Below are 19,712 nucleotides of genomic sequence, written 5' to 3'. Positions count from 1 at the left end.
GATCTAACGTAAAAAAACTATCATAATCTCAAACCCAAGAATATCTAAAATACCTCTAATAGTTCCACCATTAAAGCTGCGGAAGACCATGAACCCGAAACCTTGTTTTGATCCCATTTAAAGGACATTCGAATGTAGCATCAATAAATCTACACATACAACAAAACTCATTAAAAATCAATAATCAATAACAATACCTCAAATCAAGCGCTAAACCAAAAGGCAATCTAGAACCTAGCCTCTGATTCGTTAATTATTTAATTTCAAAATAAAAAGATCGAATGTAACAAACAAACCAGTAGAAGCATCGGAAATGACATTACAAAGAATTGAGAACGGTCATTGTCACCGTAGTAGTTTTCGGTGTCTTGAATCGTCTTCGTCGGAGGTCGTCTTGGGTTCCTGGAAGCTTGTTGGAGAAGCTAGAACAATCGAAACAGTTCAAACGTCACTACCAGGTTCGATCTATAGGAAAACGAAGACATGCTTCAAAATGAGGATGGCCCAAAAACTCATAGAAATATACATGATGTCACCGGAACTCTAGAATATCCGTCGGAATACACCACCGTTACCGTCCTGTAGATCTGTTCTCATATTGTAACAGTCGTCGTTGTTGTCTCGGCTATTTGGAGCACAGGAAACCATTGTCACCCGATAGATTAACTATGAAGACGGTGATCAATGAAGAAAAAAAAGGGAAGAAGCACGGGTATAATCACCAGTGGCGGAATGCATGGAGCAGAGGTGAGAGGAGGTGGCTTGGTGGAGAAGAGTTAAGAAGGGTTTAGGATCCGAAAATCATGAGTGTTCAAAATTTGAAATCCCGCCCAACAAGATTTCAGGGTTGTTTGTTTAAGAAGGTTTTCAACATTGGTGCATTAAATATAAATATGCTTGTACAATACGCTTTAAATGGCCATATTCTCGTTTCTATTTACTTCTAATAATTTCTATTTGGATTGCTTTAATCACTTGTATACCAATGCATAATCTACTTGTACATTTTAATCTGTACGTCAATACTGACCAAGACAACTATCGAAACGTCGACAAAAATGAGTAGGTCGTCACGGTACTTTTGGATTTTTTTAAAACGTTATAGTTCATAAGATATGGCTAGAATACGTAAAAGAATTATAAGTTTCTTGTGGGAGGAAAAAGTGTAACTAATTATCTATAATTTTGTCAAAACTCAGGGATTTAAGTGTAATAAGTTTAGGGGTTAAAAAATAAATAATGTTTAAAAGACCAAACTACCCTCATTTTAGGGGTCTTTCTATAAATAAAGAGAGGAAAAATTTCTTATTTTTTTGGTATCTTAAAATGCTCTTGCCTCATGCATTATATTATAATATAGTATAGATAAAAGTATAGATATAGATATAGATACTACTTGTTTCCAACTAAATTGGGCTTGTTATCGAGTGTAAAGGAGAGCGGGCTCTTAACAAGACCAATAGGCCCAAATACACGATACATATACATACGCCTGTATGTATGTATGGACGGAGGACCTAGAGCAATCAAAGAAGCAGCAACACACACGCCACGCCTATTTTGCTTTGCACCTCTCAATTCAATTCAATTCAATTCCACCAGGTAATTGATTCGTCGATTAATCCTCAATAAATCATCGTTAATTCGTGTGTTTTCGATTTCAATAGCAACATCCTTCTAGCCAAACTTGCGGCATCAGAAACCCTAACCCTAGTTTTTTTTTTTTTTTTTTTTTTTTTCAAATTAAGAACTATTCATCTCATATTATTGTAATTATGTGATTCTTAGATCATGTTTTAACTTCTTATTTCATCGAAGAGGTTTATAATAATAAATTAAAGTTGTAACTTATAGAACTATCATGAATGTTTTGATATAGATGCATGTGTTACAGTTAATTGAGAACTGCTGTTATGTTTCAGTGAAAAAGAACCAGGTGGTTAGAGGGAAAACTAGTTATTTCTGTTGAAACAAGTAGACAATTGTTTTGAGTTATAATATAAAGTGTCAAAAGCTATGTGCTTTTCGAACGTGGGCAACTCACATGAGTTTATGTTCACTTAAAGTCACACAACTGAGAGATCTTAAAAGTGATACCTGAGTTGGGTATTTCACAGTGGAGTAAAAACTGTTGGGATTTGTGGAGGCTATAGCCCTTCAATTCGGTTAATTACTTAAACATTTCTTGTTCCTAATCTAGTAGTTACAATTAGATGGTAGGTCTTTTGTAATTTCTTGAGCACCAGAGAGAGTACTAGATGCAGCCCTACGCCCACACCAACCGAACCACGTTAATTTATTGTATTCTTTTTTCCCTTCAAGTTCACGTGTGTACGTGATTGCATCAGTTCCAGTTCTAACAAAAACACGAGAACTGGTTGGTTATGTTGAAACAAATTCATAACTATTCGAGTCTTGCTGAATATGAAGTGTCAAAACTCAAAAGTAATGTACTCTTTGAGTTATTAGAAAGTGAGCAACTGACATGAGTTTATGTTCACTTAAACACACACAACTGAGAGATCACAGTGAAGTAAAAACGAGTGTTGAGTGCGGTAAATACAGTAATATATGGTAATTCTACATTATCTTATGACTGAGATGCTTTGTTTATGATAGATGTCAACCGCTTGGACAAATATGAGCTTTGATGGAATCATACATAGGGATGTAATGGGATTAGGGGAAATCAGTTTGGAGTTGTGGTTATATAAATGTAGTTGGACACAAATTTATTTCCAAAATGTATAGCTGTGGAGCATACTGGCGCTTATGAGCTTTTTAGAGGATTTGGGGAATTTTATTTCGAATATTATAGCTGTGGAGCTTAATGGACCGCATGAGCATTGGAGCTTATGAAGCACTGCTCATCATGAGGAGTGCTCTTTTGGTTTGCTTCACGGTTTTGTATTAATTCAATCTTTTTAATAATAAGATACCACGTAACAGTGAAAGATGTGTATACAACACACTACTAGTAGTTACATAATATAAACTAAGGAACATCACTTTATGATCTCTTTGTGAGTTTTTGTTTTTCTTATTATTTACATTTTTGCAGTTTTGGGCTAGCTGTCTCTTTGGAACTGAAAATGAGTAGCCGCTTCTCACGAATGATTTATGTCGGGAACCTTCCGTTGGATATAAAAGAATGGGAAGTCGAGGATCTTTTTTACAAGGTGTGTCATTTGTCTCCTTTTATTATCTATACAACGCTGTCTATCTCATATTTAACTTGTAAAATGGACATGCTTCACGCAGTATGGACGCATATTGGACATAGAATTGAAAATTCCACCTCGTCCTCCGTGCTATTGTTTTGTGGAGGTAACTTATTTAACCTCAACTTCATTCTCTTGTGCTTCTGTAATTTGGTTTGTAGTTATGAAATTCTACAATAGTTGACTGCTTGAATCTTGATGTTGTTTAAAATTGCAGTTTGCAAATGCGCGAGACGCTGAGGATGCAATTAGGGGCCGGGATGGCTATAATTTTGACGGTTGCCGCCTGAGGGTAACAATATACTTTGATTCTTTATTGCTACAACTTATGACATGTTTATATATGTTATTTAAAAAATTGATATGCTTTTCTTGTGCAGGTTGAGCTTGCTCATGGTGGTCGTGGACAATCATCCTCCGGTGACGGTCGTGGTAGCTATGGAGGTGGCGGTGGTGGACGTGGCCGAGGTGGTGGTCGTTTTGGCATTTCACAACGTTCTGAGTATCGAGGTGACAACTGAAATAATATTTAACTTATGGAATGCGTTTTCTTGATTGTATTTTTTTGCAAGTTCTCTTTTCTTGCTATCTTACGCTTCTTATGTGCAGTTATTGTTCGAGGACTACCATCATCTGCTTCATGGCAGGATCTTAAGGTAAAGTTATTCTTTAATGCTTGTAGCTGTAGTTTTTTGTTGTCCTAATAATAACTGGAATTAAAATGTAAAATTTTCTCTCAGGACCACATGCGTAAGGCTGGAGATGTATGTTTTGCCGAAGTTTCTCGTGATAGCAAAGGTATAAGTTACCACATTATCATAAGCTTACATTTGTTATATGTTATAACGTTTTTGTTTTACATAATGTTAAAATTTGGCAGTTTTGACCCGTTTATGTTTGAGTGCCTTGATTGTTCTAACAAAAGTTCGTATCCAGGGACATTTGGTCTTGTTGACTATACCAACTATGATGACATGAAATATGCTGTAAGTTGATGAAATATTGTTTCTGAAAATCTATAGCGTTTATGATGATCTATTTATTCTGACAGTTAAACGTCTGATGTGTACTTTGTCAATTAGATAAGGAAGCTTGATGACACCGAGTTCAGAAATCCATGGACAAAAACTTATATTGAGGTAATATTTTCTATGCTAATATTTGCATGGAGTGAAATTAGAATGTCTCCTTTTTAATACGGAGTACAGATCAAAATCGGTAGGGATGGGTTGAACTACAAACAGTTTTTGTTTATGGTTTTATAGATCTTTAATGGATTAGTATGATCAGAGTTTTTTAATTGTCACAACAAATCTAAAGTTCTAAACTACTTGAACAAAAAGATTTGAAAGGTTGTATGCATTAATGTCGACTTTGGGCAACTTGCGATCTGTTTGAGATGAAAGACATCCAAGATTTGCGTTATGGGTGCAGGTAAGGAAGTATGAGAGGAGTCCTTCCAGGAGTCGAAGTAGGAGTCTCAGCAGAAGCCGAAGCCGGAGCCGGAGCCGAAGCCGGAGTAGAAGCAGAAGCTTGCGACGCAGCAGGAGGTATGAGCTATGAAAATATATTATTATTTGGTTATTCTGTAATTCAATTAATTTTGGAGCATTGTTGTCAATAGCGAGCGTAGCGATCGCTATAGCGCGCTAGTAGCGTATAAGTCTAGGTTCGCCATTAGGGTTGTAGCGATAGATGGCGATAATAGCGACGGTTTATATAAATAGCAATTAAATGTGGCTGGATTTTAGGTTTTTGTTAAATATACATGTAAAATAGCATATATACTAGGGTATTTTGATATAATATACATATAAAAAATTAAATTTTTTTTAAGTGTATCGCTATTTATAAAATAGCCGCCCGCTATTTATCGCTATGTAGCATATCGTTACCTTATTGCTATTTGTCGCTATTCGCCATTAACAACTATGTTTTGGAGTTTATTTTTGCAGCAAATCCTTGGAGCGCTCTGTGTCGAAATCGCCAGCTAAATCTAAGTCAGCATCTCCTGTGAAGCCGGAAAGGTATTGTAGCATATGTATAACTATACGCAAACATCTCCTTAGTATCATCTTTGAGTAAACCTCCGTTTTGCTCCCTGTGGTTTGGTCACTTTAACGGTTTTGCCCCAAACCTTTAAAAATAGCCATTTTACTCCCTGATGTTTTGGTTTTGTTGCCAGTTTGCTCCCTGCGGGGAGCAAAATGGAAAAACAAACAATTTGGATGGAGTTAGAGGCGGGGAGCAAACTGGCAAAAAAACCGAAACATCAGGGAGTAAAATGGCTATTTTTAAAGGTTTGGGGCAAAACCGTTAAAGTGACCAAACCACAGGGAGCAAAACGGAAGTTTACTCATCATCTTTTATTAACTGCTCGTAACAAACCCGCTCTTTTTTCAACGTTTGTGCAGAGCCAGGTCAAAGTCGAGGTCTCGGTCAAGGTCAAGGTCAGAATCACCTCGCAAGGTATGAGGCGGCTTCTTTCCACGTGTTTCTCCTGAATAAACTTGTGAATAAAGTCACGAAGCTTCAATGTTTTTATATTATTCTAATTTTAATTTTCAGGCAGCAAGTCCTTGAGCCAATCATAACTCCATCTGCTTTTGCAGCCTGTTTGTTCTGAATCAGTATGTTTTAGGAAGTTATTTGCTGAATGATACATTTAGATGTCTGAATCTTTTGTAATGTGTCGGAATGCTGCTGTTGTTTGTTTGTGCTACTTATCAGCTGTCCTAGTTATGTTTCAACCAGACTCTTATTATGCTATATCTACCAGACATTTGTTTGTTTCCCTCGAGGAAAAACAGAAATTGGGTAGATGGACTTTAGCATCTCAGATAATTGTGTTTCAACATGATATACTATAATTCTACACCATTTTGTTTTAACAAATGTTATTATTTAGGGGGTGTTTGGCCTAACTTTTTTAACAAAGCTTATAGCTTTTTTAGCTTTTTTTTTACAAAATAAGCTTAACTTGGTGCTTGGTTTAGCTTTTTAATCTTATGCTTATTAGCTTATATAAGCTAATTTGAAGAAGCTTATTTGAAGATGGTTTTTTAGCTTATTTGAAGAAGCGTATTTGAAGATGGTTTTTTAGCTTATTTGTGTAAGGGCAAATGATAGAAAATAAGTTGATAAGTTAATCCAAACACTTAAAAAGAGCTTATCAAATGATAGAAAATAAGCTATAAGCTAAGCATAAGCCAAAAAATAAAAGCTAAGCCAAACACCCCCTTAGTGTTTTTAAACAAGCATTTATTCATCAACTGAACAAACATTCATAAACAAACACGTTGGGTTGTAATCGAACCGAACGAACACAAACAATGCCATATTCGTGGTCGTTCGTTAAGTAAATTAACATGTTTGCGAACGGATACCGAACATAAGTTTCTGTTTGTTAAAGGAAAATTTAGTTGTTAACGAACAGTTCGTAAACATTGGTCTCGAACACAAACGAGCGTAAATGAATAAAAACGAGTAAACAGACATTTAACTTGAATTTAAAAATTAAAAACATCATTAACCTTAAACATTCAACATAAGTTACCTACACCATCAAAATGATAAATAAAAACACAAGAAGTCTATTACAATCATTGAACGATGAATTAAGTTTAACTAACTAACTAACTTAGACATAATTATCCGGAATTACTTAGACATAACAAGAAAACCCAACAATGTAAATGAACACATTTGGTTTTTTTATCTCATTTGGTTTTCTATCGATTAACTTATAAGAACGAATGTTCACTCAGTTTAGTTATAGTCTACCTTTTTTTTATAAGAACGAATGTTCACTCAGTTTAGTTATAGTCTACTTTTTTTTTATCTTGTTACGATCAACGGGCGTAACAACGGTTTGAGGTGCACAAAAAGCAGTTTGGGAACCAAAAGTGATATACTGAAACCAATTTGGATGGAACCGGTTTAGAACAAGTCGGGTTGTAAGGAGTGCATGCCTAATGAGATGGGGTAAACTTTCCACTCACCCAATCATATTGTGATATGTCATTTCCCCTCATTCCCATGATGCCCAAAAACACAAGGGGTGGTTTTCCCCAAACCATTAAAAAAACAAAACAAAACATGTGATAGGTTGAGAAGTAGTGGGCCCCACCTTTATCCCCTCTCCCACACTTCACCACATGTGGCAACAACTCACCGAAATATACATGCCGCGCGACAAACTTGGTGATGGCGGTGGACTCCCTTGCGGCAAAAAGGGGTTGCCGATCTCTTTGCCGAGACCACCCCGGACACCCTAATTGGTTTGGGAACTTTTACCCTCGAAACCAACTGAACCAGTTCAGTTCAGTTTTGATACCAAACAGATCCTTCCTTCCTTCCTTCCTTCCTTGATTTAGGCCCAAAAAGAGTTATCAAATACTAACTAAACAAGTGAAGATACTAAAAGCCCAATAGAATGTGTACCCTAAATCTCAACTATATAATACACTCATTCCACCTTCTCCTCCGTTTCTTCATCCTCTTACAAACATCATTAGCATCAATGGCGGTCAGCGAGCTTGCTTGCACCTATGCTTCTTTAATCCTCCACGACGACGGCATCGCAATCACCGTAAGTAACCCAAACAATTTCTGTTCAGTTGACGTTGGTTGTTTCTGATTCTATTATTAATGTTGTTTGTAGGCTGAGAAGATTGCTACCCTTGTAAGCGCAGCAAATGTAAGCATTGAGTCTTACTGGCCTTCTCTTTTTGCTAAGCTATGTGAGAAAAAGAATCTTGATGATTTGATCATGAATGTTGGTGCCGGCGGTGGTGGTGGTGCGCCGGTTGCTGTTGCTGCTTCAGCTGCTGCTTCTGGTGGTGCAGCTGCTCCTGCTGCTGCTGCTGAAGAGAAGAAGGTAACTTGTGTTTTACCCAACTGGATGACTCTCTTGGATATTCGTATAATTGTACATGGCTTGTTAAAAAAGATAGGCGAATTGGAAATAAATAATCCCACCTAACTCAATTTGGTCGATGATAATAATCCGAACTGGTCAATTTTTTTTTGTAAAAATAGCTTAACGGATTTAAGTTTTTTTTTGAATTACAAACTGATGTTTTAGAAACTTACCTCGAAATTGTTCTCGAAATGGCTTGATTTTTGTAAATTGGAAGTTTAAACACCCGAATTGAAGCACCGTTTTCGTGGGTTGGGGCATTATTTCGAGGTAAGTTTTACATCAATCGACTCGTATCTTCGTTCCGATCAAAAACCTTAAAACATCGGTTTGTAATTCGGAAAAAAACTTAACTCCGGTTAAGCTATTTTAACGGCGGACTGTTTTACAAAAAACTTGACCAGTTCGGATTGTTATCGGCCAATAACTGACTTGGGATTATTATCGGCCAAATTGAGTTCGATGGGATTATTTATTTCCAATTTGCGAAAAAGATATACTAGTTGTATTACATGGCTTGTTTTCAAAGGTGTTTTTTGTTTAATTGTTTTTGCTTGGTAATCTTTGTAGGAGGAAGCAAAGGAAGAGAGTGATGATGATATGGGATTCAGCTTGTTTGATTAGGGTTTTTCTTTTTAAAGTGTAATAATGTTTGTTCTGTCTTATTGTATTCCATTGTTGTTAGATTTTGATATCTAATTCACACATTTAAAATGTTATTGATTTTACATTTAATTGTCTTTGTCTATATAAATTTCATTGCCTCTTGCACCTATGCCCAATTTTCTAGCGAGTTGAGGCAATTGCGCCTTATGTCAAGGCAGTTGCGCTTTGATTCTCCAGGTGATGTTCATGCGCAGATTCCGGCGAGATTCCTAGATTCTTGAGAGTTTTCGGCCAAATTCTCTAAATTCTGGCAAGAATCTAGCTAGAGTTCTACTTTTATCTAACGAAACTACTTTTCTACACTAATAAACTAGCATTTTATAACTTTTGGTACTAAATAGACGATTATTTTATTTGAAGAATAGTATTAATTTTCTAATATATAAAATATTTTTGGTTTTTTTTTGTTGTACTCTTTTTTTTTTCTTAGGCCCGCGCTTTTTTTTGCGCCTTGCGCCTAGGCCCCATGCAAGGCCAATGCGCCTTGAGTGCACCAATAACTAACAGCTTTGGGTCTGAGCCACATTTTCATCAAACTTGGATTTTAAAGAGGTCACTTGATTAATTTTTGTACTCATTTAAGGCATGGTTGCATGATGTCATACAGTCTTTGAACAAGCTCGTGTCTTTTGGTACCAACGTAAACCTTGCTTGTTCTTTTCGGTTGATCTTCATATTCCGCTTTTCATTCTTGCATACCAAACACTACCCTAGTTAACACGTTTAAATTGCTTTTGTCCACTTGATTCCACATCTTTTGATTGTGTTGAGTATATTAAGTTTTAAACTAGAACCTAGAAATCAACATGATTAACTGTTTAAAGATTAAAGATTCGTATATTTCTATTCCAGTTTCTCTTTATAAAAAAGTACATATATTATATCAAAGATCAAACACATAAGAGAAATCTATGGCATCATAATCTTGGTGCAGGAAACGCTCTTCGTCCTATATTCCCAAATCTTTTTGCAACTCCAAATATGACTGCTTTCGTGAACTGCCCACGATCAATACTGCAAGCAAGAGCAACCGCAGCGCCGATAACCAACAGCTTTGGTATGTTTGTATCTATTCCTCCTGGTTTCTCTTGATGGACTCTCATTTGGGTCTGGGTCACATCTTCATCGGATTCAGATTCTAAACGGGCCAAGTAGTCTTGATTGATTTTGGTACTCATTCGAGCCATGGTTACATGGTGCGACACCGTCTCTGAACAAGCTCGTTCCTTTTGGTACCAACGTAAACCTCGCTCGATCTTTTTCGCTGTTCCCCACATCCCTTGTCTCACTCCAAATTTTGCAAGTTCCCATGGGATGCCCATGTCTTCGTAATGGAAGAATATTACCTCACACGCCGGCTGGTTGTTCCTTTTCTTCGATGCCACTATTGTCACGTGTGAAGTTAATAGAATTCACAAATGTTGCATCTTTTATGTATGACGTTTTAAGTATGAACAACATGATACCTGGTCGAATGAACCAACTTGAATAATAAACATCAACACGGCGTGGTCTCTGCTTTCTTGGGACCGAAGAGCATGGCACTCCCTAAATCAAGAAACAATGAGAGCATGTATATTTATTTATTAGAGGCGGTAGAATCGGGACTTTGTGGTACCTTTGTGACGCAATAAAAAGATCCTTCTAACTCCCAAATCCGTCTGCCGATTATGTATTCTCTATCACTGCAAAACAACGGAAACTGGATCGAGATGTAAGAACCCAAATGTAAATGAGAAAGATCAATGACGATTGACTCGCCTTAAAGATCAATAGAACTTGACTCACCTTGCGTATCCAATGTACAACACTTGCTCCAATGGCGGGAAATTCTTCTAGGGTAGTTGCATGTAACAGCATATCATCCCATTTCAGTCTTAAGTCATCATCCCAAAAGAAATCCCTCAATAGTTCAGGTGTAGCTTCTTCATAAACAGTCATGCTACAATATTGTGGGGGACCCGTCTACGATGTGTGAGGTGATGTAAGCAATATGTTGTGTTTAACATGAAGCCGGTTGCTATACAAAAGTAATAAGAAAAATGAAAGTACCTCGAGATCTCTTTGCCATGCTTGGTAGGTCATGGTAGCGGTTGAGCCATCCATCATATGCTTCCATGGCGGACCACCGTCTCTCTTCTCCACAAGATGCCATAAATGTTTCAAATCTTCGTCTTTTGGAAGATGATCGTCATCTTTCTTGGCAACCGATGAGCTACATGATAATAAAAATATTATATAAATTGATGATAAAATGGATCAAATACCCAAACACCAGCTTGTTAAAACCAATTTTCTATTTAGGTTAAGAATAAGCAACTTTAAACTGCTTCCCAAACAGTCCAAACTCCAAAACAACTCTTATCAAACAAACGCACATAGTAAAATCCCACTCATAGCAAGCAATTGGTAAGGTCTGGAGAGGGTACGATCGGTCAATCGGGGCAAACCTTACTCTATCTCGGAAGATAGAGAGGCTACTCTCGCTCAGACCTTCGGCTCCCAAACCTTTAGCTTTGCCATTTGTGGGATTTACTAGTTACGGTTGTTGTTGTACAATATTAAATAAACTAGTCGTTTCAAACAAACAAAGTACACATAGGGTCCGGGGAGAGTAGGATGGAAGTAAACCTTACCTAAGAGAGGCAGGGGCGGACCTACCCTTTGGCTAGGGTGGGCGGCCGCACCTCTTGAAAGTAACAAATTTAGTGTATATTTTAGGCAAAAAATCTGACCGCACCCCTTGAAAATATGATTGAACACCTCATCCGTACCCCAGCAAATAATTTCTGGGTCCGCCACCGAAGAGAGGCGGTCCAACTAAGACCCAAAAAAACTTTTTTTCTTTTTGACAGGTAAATATACCAACTAAGCTAGCTCTATCAAAACACAATAACAGGATAACCAGTTTAATAAGCAACCCCAATTCCCAAACACCCCCCTTAGCAACTGATCATAGAAACAAATAGCCAAACACCCACTAACCTTAATCAAAATCACAACTCAACACAAAGATGACAAGAAGCTACCTGCAACTGGGATGAAGGGTCTGCTCCTGCTTCTGGTCTGAGTCAACCATTTGACTCATGACCACTGGTCCATCAAATACACAATCACTAAACCCAGCCCACCTGGGTCTCCACACCCATCCAACCACAATCCCAATCAAGAAACCAATTAAAACCAAACCCAAAATCACCAACATATCCACCCCACTTGTTGGTCTCCTTAAAGTCTCAGAAAACCATGAAAAATCAAACAAAGACGCAACAAGATTCATGATTTGAGAAAGCCATGAACGTATGTGAAGATTTATGTAATGGGTATGTGAAAAAGATGTGATCTTTGGGTGAAAAGAAGTGAAGAAATTAAGGAAAATGATGATAAGCAGGGTTGGAGAGTTCTAGGGTGTTTGTTATACAACGTAAGGAGGATAGGGATGACGGGTGGCAAGAGGGAGGGGGTTAAGAACCGCCAATGGGTGAATGAGGCTTGAAAGATTATCGTAGCCCTTGGATTTAGATCTAACGGTGGGAGAGACGATGAATACAAGGTGGGTTTTGGTCGATTACTAGGGGTTGATGGAATGGAACATTCAAATGTTAGGCCTATGTGCAACGTCTCATGTTTTTTTTTGGTTTGGGGGTTGGGGTGGGGGGGGGGGGGGGTATTAATTTTTTAATCTAACTAGTAGAATTTAGAATTTACCACGTGTTGTGGTGAAAATTCGGTCTGTATTGATTGGTTCGTTACAGTATGGGCACAGTACAGACATTTGGTATGACAATCGAAAGATAAAACCTAAAAAATAACGTTGTGATATGCCTAAAAGACATAGATATTGTTATATGACATCGATCGAAAACTATATAAAAAAACGAATATCATTAATGATTCCAATAGTACTAGTACCGGTACCATTGTTAGGTCGGAAGCGACGTGATACCGATATTGTTGTGATATATCAATTTGATTCTTCACAATACAAGTACATTATCAACACTCATTATAGCTTACCATAAAAAACGATACTCTATTATGAATAAAACTCAATTTTCAACTTAATAATGCCAACTAAATTTAGAACATTGAGTATTTCTCTCTCTCTGTATATATATATGTCACACCCCAACCAATGGCGGAAACATCGGGATGAGACGAAGTGTGAAGATTGCTGGAGTCATCATAACGCTATTTGTGACAATATTTAATAAACCGATTTCATTTCATAATTCTTTTGTCAACATTACAAAGAAATCAAATAACATCAAGTTCAAAGGAAATACAATACAACATAATCAACATTGATACAACGATTAAACCTAAACGTCTATATGTGTATCTAGGCATCAACGCTACTTCATTTCATAGCATCATCGTCATCATCAACCTGTAACATGTTTAAAATACAATTCAATGCAAAAGCAAAGGCGAGTATACAAGTTTAAGCATAAGTATAAGTATAAGTTTAAAAGTTTAAAACGAATCCACATGGCAACTTAGTCTATACGAGATCAACCTAGCGTGGCATGCAATATTTCTAGCCAACCTCTGTTTACGCAAGAAAGTTTAATTAATTCAACATGACCCAAGTTTAAGGGGGGCGGTGCGTTACTCCTATAGCGCTATACATGTCGAAGGGAGGCTCGTGAGAGCTAATGACTAAAACATATCACATAAGTATGGTCCACGTAAGCATCAAGTATCATAACATAGTATTCATGTATAAGGATTGTTTTGTGCATTGCATAAAGAATAAGTTTAAGTGTAGTTTAATAGTAAAACATGTTACACCCCAAAAAGTGGTAAACATAAAAAAGGGGGTTGCGAGTATACTCACAAGGCTTGCATATGCTTTCCGATTATCCAATTGTTGACGAGTAGAGATTTAGAGTCCGAATGTATAAGGGTTAAAGTTCAAGTATGTTTAGAGTCGAGATTCGGTGTTTAAAACAACATAAAAATAAGATATGAGAATAACATGGAAAATAATCATTTAGTACATATGATGCTTGTTCTTGACACTAGGAAACTCGAAGGAGTTTAGATGTTTTCATGGAACAAGGTTCCACTAGAATCGTGACAAGTTATCATAGTCTAGGATGATGTAATCTAGTACCCCGACATATGAACACTAGTTCATCATCAAAGATTCGATTATTCGAATAATATGTTTAGGTTATATAATATATGTCCAATAGTTCAAGCATGAGGTAGAAGATTAAAATCTTCATTTTGGTACCTCTAAATGTTATAGAAATCATGTAGGAGGTAGGAAGATCAAGTCTTCCATTTAGGCACCTCTATGTGTTCACCACTACACTTGATGTAAAAAAAACCAAGGAGGGTCATGAACATACAATAAAGAATAAGAAATATACACACTAACTAAGAGAAATCATCAAATCATGTGAGGATTGTATGTTTGGACAACCCAAGTTGTTCCATAATCACTCATGTATCAAAGACAAAGTTTGACATGACTTGTGGGTTAAAAACCCTAAACAAAACACCAAGTTTATGAGGTTTAATCCTCTGATTTTTAAGTGTCTCAACCTTGTTTTTAAGCCTAACCAACCACTAAAGTGTTGTAAGCATTAGGACATAGGTTTGAGATGAGATAGACTCAAGTTTGGTAAGAAATAACAAGGATTTCATGAAAGCAAAAACAATCAGTGGACTTTGGAGCCTTTTTTCCGGAGTTCCAGGGACTTATTTACTGTGAAAAACCCATCGAAACGTAGATAAGGTCAATACAAAGTAGTAGGGAAAAGAATCGAGTGAATCGGATAAGAATTGAGTGAGTTATGCTCATTTTCGTGAAGGCTGAACAATCTGTCCGAATTTCAGAACTCAGCTGCGTTTTTGGTTGATTTGGGAGTGATTAGAGTGTTGCAAAAGTGAAAAAGTGGCTGGGATTAGAGTGGTATTTATAGAGAAGGATTAGGGTTTAAGTTGGTTGGCAATAAATAAAAGTAGTTGATGGTTAGCATTAAAAAAAACCAACCAAAACAGCCTCTAAAGCTGTCCGGTCGCATGGGCTTGTTACAGCCAAAAATATCTTTTTTTTTTTATTACAACAAGAGTTAGTGATTGTATTTGTTATGCTATAATATATTAATTAATCCAACAACTTCTCATTTATTTAAAAGTGACAATGTTAGTGGTTTATTAACCTAAAAAAAAGATTAGATGCTGCCAAAGGCAGCCCGATCGCTGGTATCTTTTTTCTTTTTTTTTTTTTTTTTGACATGCACTTGTTATATATTAGAGGTATGTTAGTGCACCCTAACATGTATTTATGATATTAAAGGTAGATGGTGGCTGGATAAAATAAAAAGCAACTAAATCAACCATTTTAATTCAACCATATGTTGGCTGTTAGCTTCGACTGGACAAAAGGCCATCAAGACCTTTCCAAAAATATCTTTTTTTTTTATTACAACAAGAGTTAGTGATTGTATTTGTTATGCTATAATATATTAATTAATCCAACAACTTCTCATTTATTTAAAAGTGACAATGTTAGTGGTTTATTAACCTAAAAAAAAGATTAGATGCTGCCAAAGGCAGCCCGATCGATGGTATCTTTTTTTTTTTTTTTTTTTTTTTTTTGACATGCACTTGTTATATATTAGAGGTATGTTAGTGCACCCTAACATGTATTTATGATATTAAAGGTAGATGGTGGCTGGATAAAATAAAAAGCAACTAAATCAACCATTTTAATTCAACCATATGTTGGCTGTTAGCTTCGACTGGACAAAAGGCCATCAAGACCTTTCCATGTTTTGGCAACAAGTTAGATTATAATAATAATGTAGGTTATGTATTATTAATACTAAGTGATCTATTAACCATATAAATATAGATTAATGTTTAATTCCTACAACACATGAAGTTAAATAAGTTTGTGTAAAATATAGTATAGGTTGTATTGTGAACGTAGAATCAAATGTTCGTACGTATAAGATATCTAGAATTACGTAATGATTGCAAGTTACGTATATGTTTACAAAAGTACGAGTATGCTCAAATGTTTAAAATGTTTAAGCATGTAAAAATAACGAAGTATAATTCGTATGAAATAATTAATTTTATTATGAACGAAGTCTCGGATTACAATGATACGGAACGAAATACGATAAAAAAATAGAAATACAAGACAAGCTTTCTAGAAACAGAAAGTTACGAAAAAGCAGAGTGTTACAATATATTTCATTATATATAATGTTATATACATATATAAGAAAAATATGTCACAAAAATTCTAAATACAAAATATGTCATTGACAAAATGAAGAATATTTGTAAAGAACAAATTAGTGTGTACCTATCATCCTTTGCTAGCATGAAATGAATTGGAAACAAAAGCACAACCTGAAAAAAAATAAAAATAAAGAAAAGCATTATCAAATTTAAAAGCAAAGAACAATAACAATACATTTTCTAATAAACGTCTTTAGTACCTCACAAAGGGCAAGTATTTGATCATCCTCTTTCCATAGCAATTGATAAATTCTTAATACATAGAAAATGTCCATAAACAAACTAGGAATGTAACTTTTACGTAAGCGGGTTATAAGAGCGCACTACCTCACTACAACTAAGGTACATAAATAAAAAAAAAACATTTTATGAAGAAATATCTCTCAACAATTCCAAAAAAACATTTATGAAATCCTAATTATTAGTAAGATAAACTCACCTTGAAGAGGAATAGTAAAAAACCAGACGGAACAAAGGCAGAGATGATTTAAAGAGAATTGGATCGTTAGGATGTGAAGGGGTATGGTCCCAGATCTCGCGTCAGCATCGATCGCGAGTGACCATTACCCTTATCAAAACCCCCACCAACTAACAACCTACTTGTGCCCATGCGAGAACGCGTCGACACAAGGGTTGAATCCAATCTATCTAGTGATGAAGGAGGACTTACATGGAACATGAGAACGGTAGAGTGATGCGACATAGCATCACATTTGATGTATGAAAACGGAAGTATTCACAGCGATGCGGCCTCGCACCGCGTCCAGTGAACACTTCTATCAATACAAGGAAGCTGGATAACAGCAACAGTCACCACGGGCGATAATGCGGCCAACACCGCATCTCGCGTATTTCTTGATCACAAGCAAGAGACGCGATAACATCAGATGTTACCGCAGGCAGCGATGCGGCTAGCATCGCATCCTATACGCTCGACAAGTGGGACTGACACCACAGTGCAAGTGGAACCAATGGCAGTCACCTGTCAGGTCTACGTAAGCGACAGACTGACGTGGCGTCGTCTCCCCGGCCGACATGTCTGACACACCTGCAAAGGTGCAGCATGCCGTCAGTCTATCCTTCCACCTCCTTCTTCACTCCTCGGCTATAAATACCAACCCCAAACCAGGTTTGAGGTATCTCTTGACAACTTTCTCACTACTACTACTATCTTACTTTGCTTCCCAAGAAAACTACTGATTCTCACGCCGGAGAGTGGTAACAAGGAGCACCCCCCACCCCATCCTCCTTGTTACGAGTCACGGTTTGTTTCCTTGTGCAGGAGATCAACCCACCGGTGATCCAGCCAGCGATCCTCGAGAGGAAGGAATTAACCCTTCTTGACGAGACCAGTGAGTTAACCCTGCCCGGTTAACCATTGTTTCATCATTGGCGTCAGCATCGATCGCGAGTGACCATTACCCTTATCAAAACCCCCACCAGCTAACAACCTACTTGTGCCCATGCGAGAACGCGTCGACACAAGGGTTGAATCCAATCTATCTAGTGATGAAGGAGGACTTACATGGAACATGAGAACGGTAGAGTGATGCGACATAGCATCACATCTGATGTATGAAAACGGAAGTATTCACAGCGATGCGGCCTCGCACCGCGTCCAGTGAACACTTCTATCAATACAAGGAAGCTGGATAACAGCAACAGTCACCACGGGCGATAATGCGGCCAACACCGCATCTCGCGTATTTCTTGATCACAAGCAAGAGACGCGATAACATCAGATGTTACCGCAGGCAGCGATGCGGCTAGCACCGCATCCTATACGCTCGACAAGGGGGACTGACACCACAGTGCAAGTGGAACCAATGGCAGTCACCTGTCAGGTCTACGTAAGCGACAGACTGACGTGGCGTCGTCTCCCCGGCCGACATGTCTGACACACCTGCAAAGGTGCAGCATGCCGTCAGTCTATCCTTCCACCTCCTCCTTCACTCCTCGGCTATAAATACCAACCCCAAACCAGGTTTGAGGTATCTCTTGACAACTTTCTCACTACTACTACTATCTTACTTTGCTTCCCAAGCAAACTACTGATTCTCACGCCGGAGAGTGGTAACAAGGAGCACCCCCACCCCATCCTCCTTGTTACGAGTCACGGTTTGTTTCCTTGTGCAGGAGATCAACCCACCGGTGATCCAGCCAGCGATCCTCGAGAGGAAGGAATTAACCCTTCTTGACGAGACCAGTGAGTTAACCCTGCCCGGTTAACCATTGTTTCATCATTGGCGTCAGCATCGATCGCGAGTGACCATTACCCTTATCAAAACCCCCACCAGCTAACAACCTACTTGTGCCCATGCGAGAACGCGTCGACACAAGGGTTGAATCCAATCTATCTAGTGATGAAGGAGGACTTACATGGAACATGAGAACGGTAGAGTGATGCGACATAGCATCACATCTGATGTATGAAAACGGAAGTATTCACAGCGATGCGGCCTCGCACCGCGTCCAGTGAACACTTCTATCAATACAAGGAAGCTGGATAACAGCAACAGTCACCACGGGCGATAATGCGGCCAACACCGCATCTCGCGTATTTCTTGATCACAAGCAAGAGACGCGATAACATCAGATGTTACCGCAGGCAGCAATGCGGCTAGCACCGCATCCTATACGCTCGACAAGTGGGACTGACACCACAGTGCAAGTGGAACCAATGGCAATCACCTGTCAGGTCTACGTAAGCGACAGACTGACGTGGCGTCGTCTCCCCGGCCGACATGTCTGACACACCTGCAAAGGTGCAGCATGCCGTCAGTCTATCCTTCCACCTCCTCCTTCACTCCTCGGCTATAAATACCAACCCCAAACCAGGTTTGAGGTATCTCTTGACAACTCTCTCACTACTACTACTATCTTACTTTGCTTCCCAAGCAAACTACTGATTCTCACGCCGGAGAGTGGTAACAAGGAGCACCCCCCACCCCGTCCTCCTTGTCACGAGTCACGGTTTGTTTCCTTGTGCAGGAGATCAACCCACCGGTGATCCAGCCAGCGATCCTCGAGAGGAAGGGATTAACCCTTCTTGACGAGACCAGTGAGTTAACCCTGCCCGGTTAACCATTGTTTCATCATTGGCGCCCACCGCTACTCTTAGCACTTTTTCGATCATCCTTTTTCCTCTCTCAAAATCATGACTGATCACCAAAACAATACTGGGGATAACCAAAATCCCACAAATCTAAATCCGGTAGGGGTTAATCCCTCAACATCGCAACCCGGACACGTCGGTACATCAACGCAACGGGGTCCATCCCTAACGTTCGGACATGACTTATCACAATACGCATCTGTGATCCCCCCGAACATGGACCCCCACGCCTGTTATGACCAACAGGCCACCCTACTGGCCGCAACATACAACCGCGCTTGTGCGGAAGCGCAAATACAAGCTGGGCCGACCCCAGCACCGCACACCCCTGCCGATCGTATTTTACAATACGCAGGCAGGGCACATTCACGTCCGGCTTCGAGAAGCCGACGTGAAGACCGCGGATCATCTTACTGTTCGGTCCACACGATCAACGAGGATGATTCCACATACGGGTCCCACACCAGGGGACCAGTGCATACTCGCCTAGGTCCTTACGTTGAGGACAGACGACGGTCTG

The 19,712-nt window shown here is 38.5% G+C and overlaps 3 protein-coding genes across 6 annotated transcripts; 2 read left to right on the top strand and 1 right to left on the bottom strand.

Moving 5' to 3' along the window:
- The first annotated feature begins 1,454 nt into the window (after window positions 1-1,454).
- On the top strand, window positions 1,455-6,060 carry LOC110877989 (serine/arginine-rich splicing factor SR34A). 4 transcript variants are annotated; one of them, XM_022126233.2, is made up of 14 exons: window positions 1,462-1,602; window positions 2,620-2,907; window positions 3,062-3,179; window positions 3,262-3,327; window positions 3,439-3,513; window positions 3,602-3,731; window positions 3,831-3,877; window positions 3,962-4,019; window positions 4,158-4,207; window positions 4,304-4,360; window positions 4,656-4,771; window positions 5,177-5,248; window positions 5,636-5,690; window positions 5,790-6,060. In XM_022126233.2, the coding sequence occupies exons 2-14, from the start codon at window positions 2,831-2,833 to the stop codon at window positions 5,802-5,804; spliced, it is 936 nt and encodes a 311-aa protein (XP_021981925.1). In that variant the 5' UTR covers window positions 1,462-1,602; window positions 2,620-2,830; the 3' UTR covers window positions 5,805-6,060. The 4 variants fall into 4 exon arrangements, with proteins under 4 accessions (XP_021981924.1, XP_021981925.1, XP_021981927.1 ...); XM_022126235.2 differs by having other exon boundaries at window positions 1,501-1,602; window positions 2,620-2,890; XM_022126234.2 differs by having other exon boundaries at window positions 1,511-1,602; window positions 2,620-2,902.
- Window positions 6,061-7,626: 1,566 nt separating this feature from the next.
- LOC110877987 (60S acidic ribosomal protein P1) lies at window positions 7,627-8,882 on the top strand. Its single transcript, XM_022126231.2, has 3 exons — window positions 7,627-7,812; window positions 7,885-8,100; window positions 8,713-8,882. The coding sequence occupies exons 1-3, from the start codon at window positions 7,657-7,659 to the stop codon at window positions 8,764-8,766; spliced, it is 426 nt and encodes a 141-aa protein (XP_021981923.1). The 5' UTR covers window positions 7,627-7,656; the 3' UTR covers window positions 8,767-8,882.
- Window positions 8,883-9,605: 723 nt separating this feature from the next.
- On the bottom strand, window positions 9,606-12,312 carry LOC110877986. Its single transcript, XM_022126230.2, has 6 exons — window positions 11,838-12,312; window positions 10,861-11,023; window positions 10,597-10,773; window positions 10,427-10,510; window positions 10,275-10,356; window positions 9,606-10,192 (listed from the first exon to the last, which is right to left on the bottom strand). The coding sequence occupies exons 1-6, from the start codon at window positions 12,086-12,088 to the stop codon at window positions 9,726-9,728; spliced, it is 1,224 nt and encodes a 407-aa protein (XP_021981922.1). The 5' UTR covers window positions 12,089-12,312; the 3' UTR covers window positions 9,606-9,725.
- Between the last annotated feature and the right edge of the window lie 7,400 nt (window positions 12,313-19,712).

This window comes from Helianthus annuus, chromosome 4 (assembly GCF_002127325.2).
Source record: "Helianthus annuus cultivar XRQ/B chromosome 4, HanXRQr2.0-SUNRISE, whole genome shotgun sequence".
Classification (NCBI taxonomy): Eukaryota; Viridiplantae; Streptophyta; class Magnoliopsida; order Asterales; family Asteraceae; genus Helianthus; species Helianthus annuus.
Note: the sequence above shows the minus strand (reverse complement) of the source record. Positions and strands in the feature narration are given on the sequence as shown.

Excerpts from the sequence above, each read along its gene's own strand:
- LOC110877987 (XM_022126231.2), top strand. The coding sequence starts at position 7,657 with ATGTGTACCCTAAATCTCAACTATATAATACACTCATTCCACCTTCTC. Across the intron at positions 7,813-7,884 it reads ACGACGGCATCGCAATCACC|GCTGAGAAGATTGCTACCCT; the intron begins GTAAGTAACCCA and ends TGTTGTTTGTAG. Across the intron at positions 8,101-8,712 it reads CTGCTGCTGAAGAGAAGAAG|GAGGAAGCAAAGGAAGAGAG; the intron begins GTAACTTGTGTT and ends TAATCTTTGTAG.
- LOC110877989 (XM_022126232.2), top strand. The coding sequence starts at position 1,505 with ATGGACGGAGGACCTAGAGCAATCAAAGAAGCAGCAACACACACGCCA. Across the intron at positions 3,180-3,261 it reads TCGAGGATCTTTTTTACAAG|TATGGACGCATATTGGACAT; the intron begins GTGTGTCATTTG and ends TGCTTCACGCAG. Across the intron at positions 3,514-3,601 it reads TTGACGGTTGCCGCCTGAGG|GTTGAGCTTGCTCATGGTGG; the intron begins GTAACAATATAC and ends TTTCTTGTGCAG.
- LOC110877986 (XM_022126230.2), bottom strand. The coding sequence starts at position 12,088 with ATGAATCTTGTTGCGTCTTTGTTTGATTTTTCATGGTTTTCTGAGACT. Across the intron at positions 11,024-11,837 it reads ACCCTTCATCCCAGTTGCAG|CTCATCGGTTGCCAAGAAAG; the intron begins GTAGCTTCTTGT and ends ATTATCATGTAG. Across the intron at positions 10,193-10,274 it reads AAGTTGGTTCATTCGACCAG|TGGCATCGAAGAAAAGGAAC; the intron begins GTATCATGTTGT and ends ACGTGACAATAG.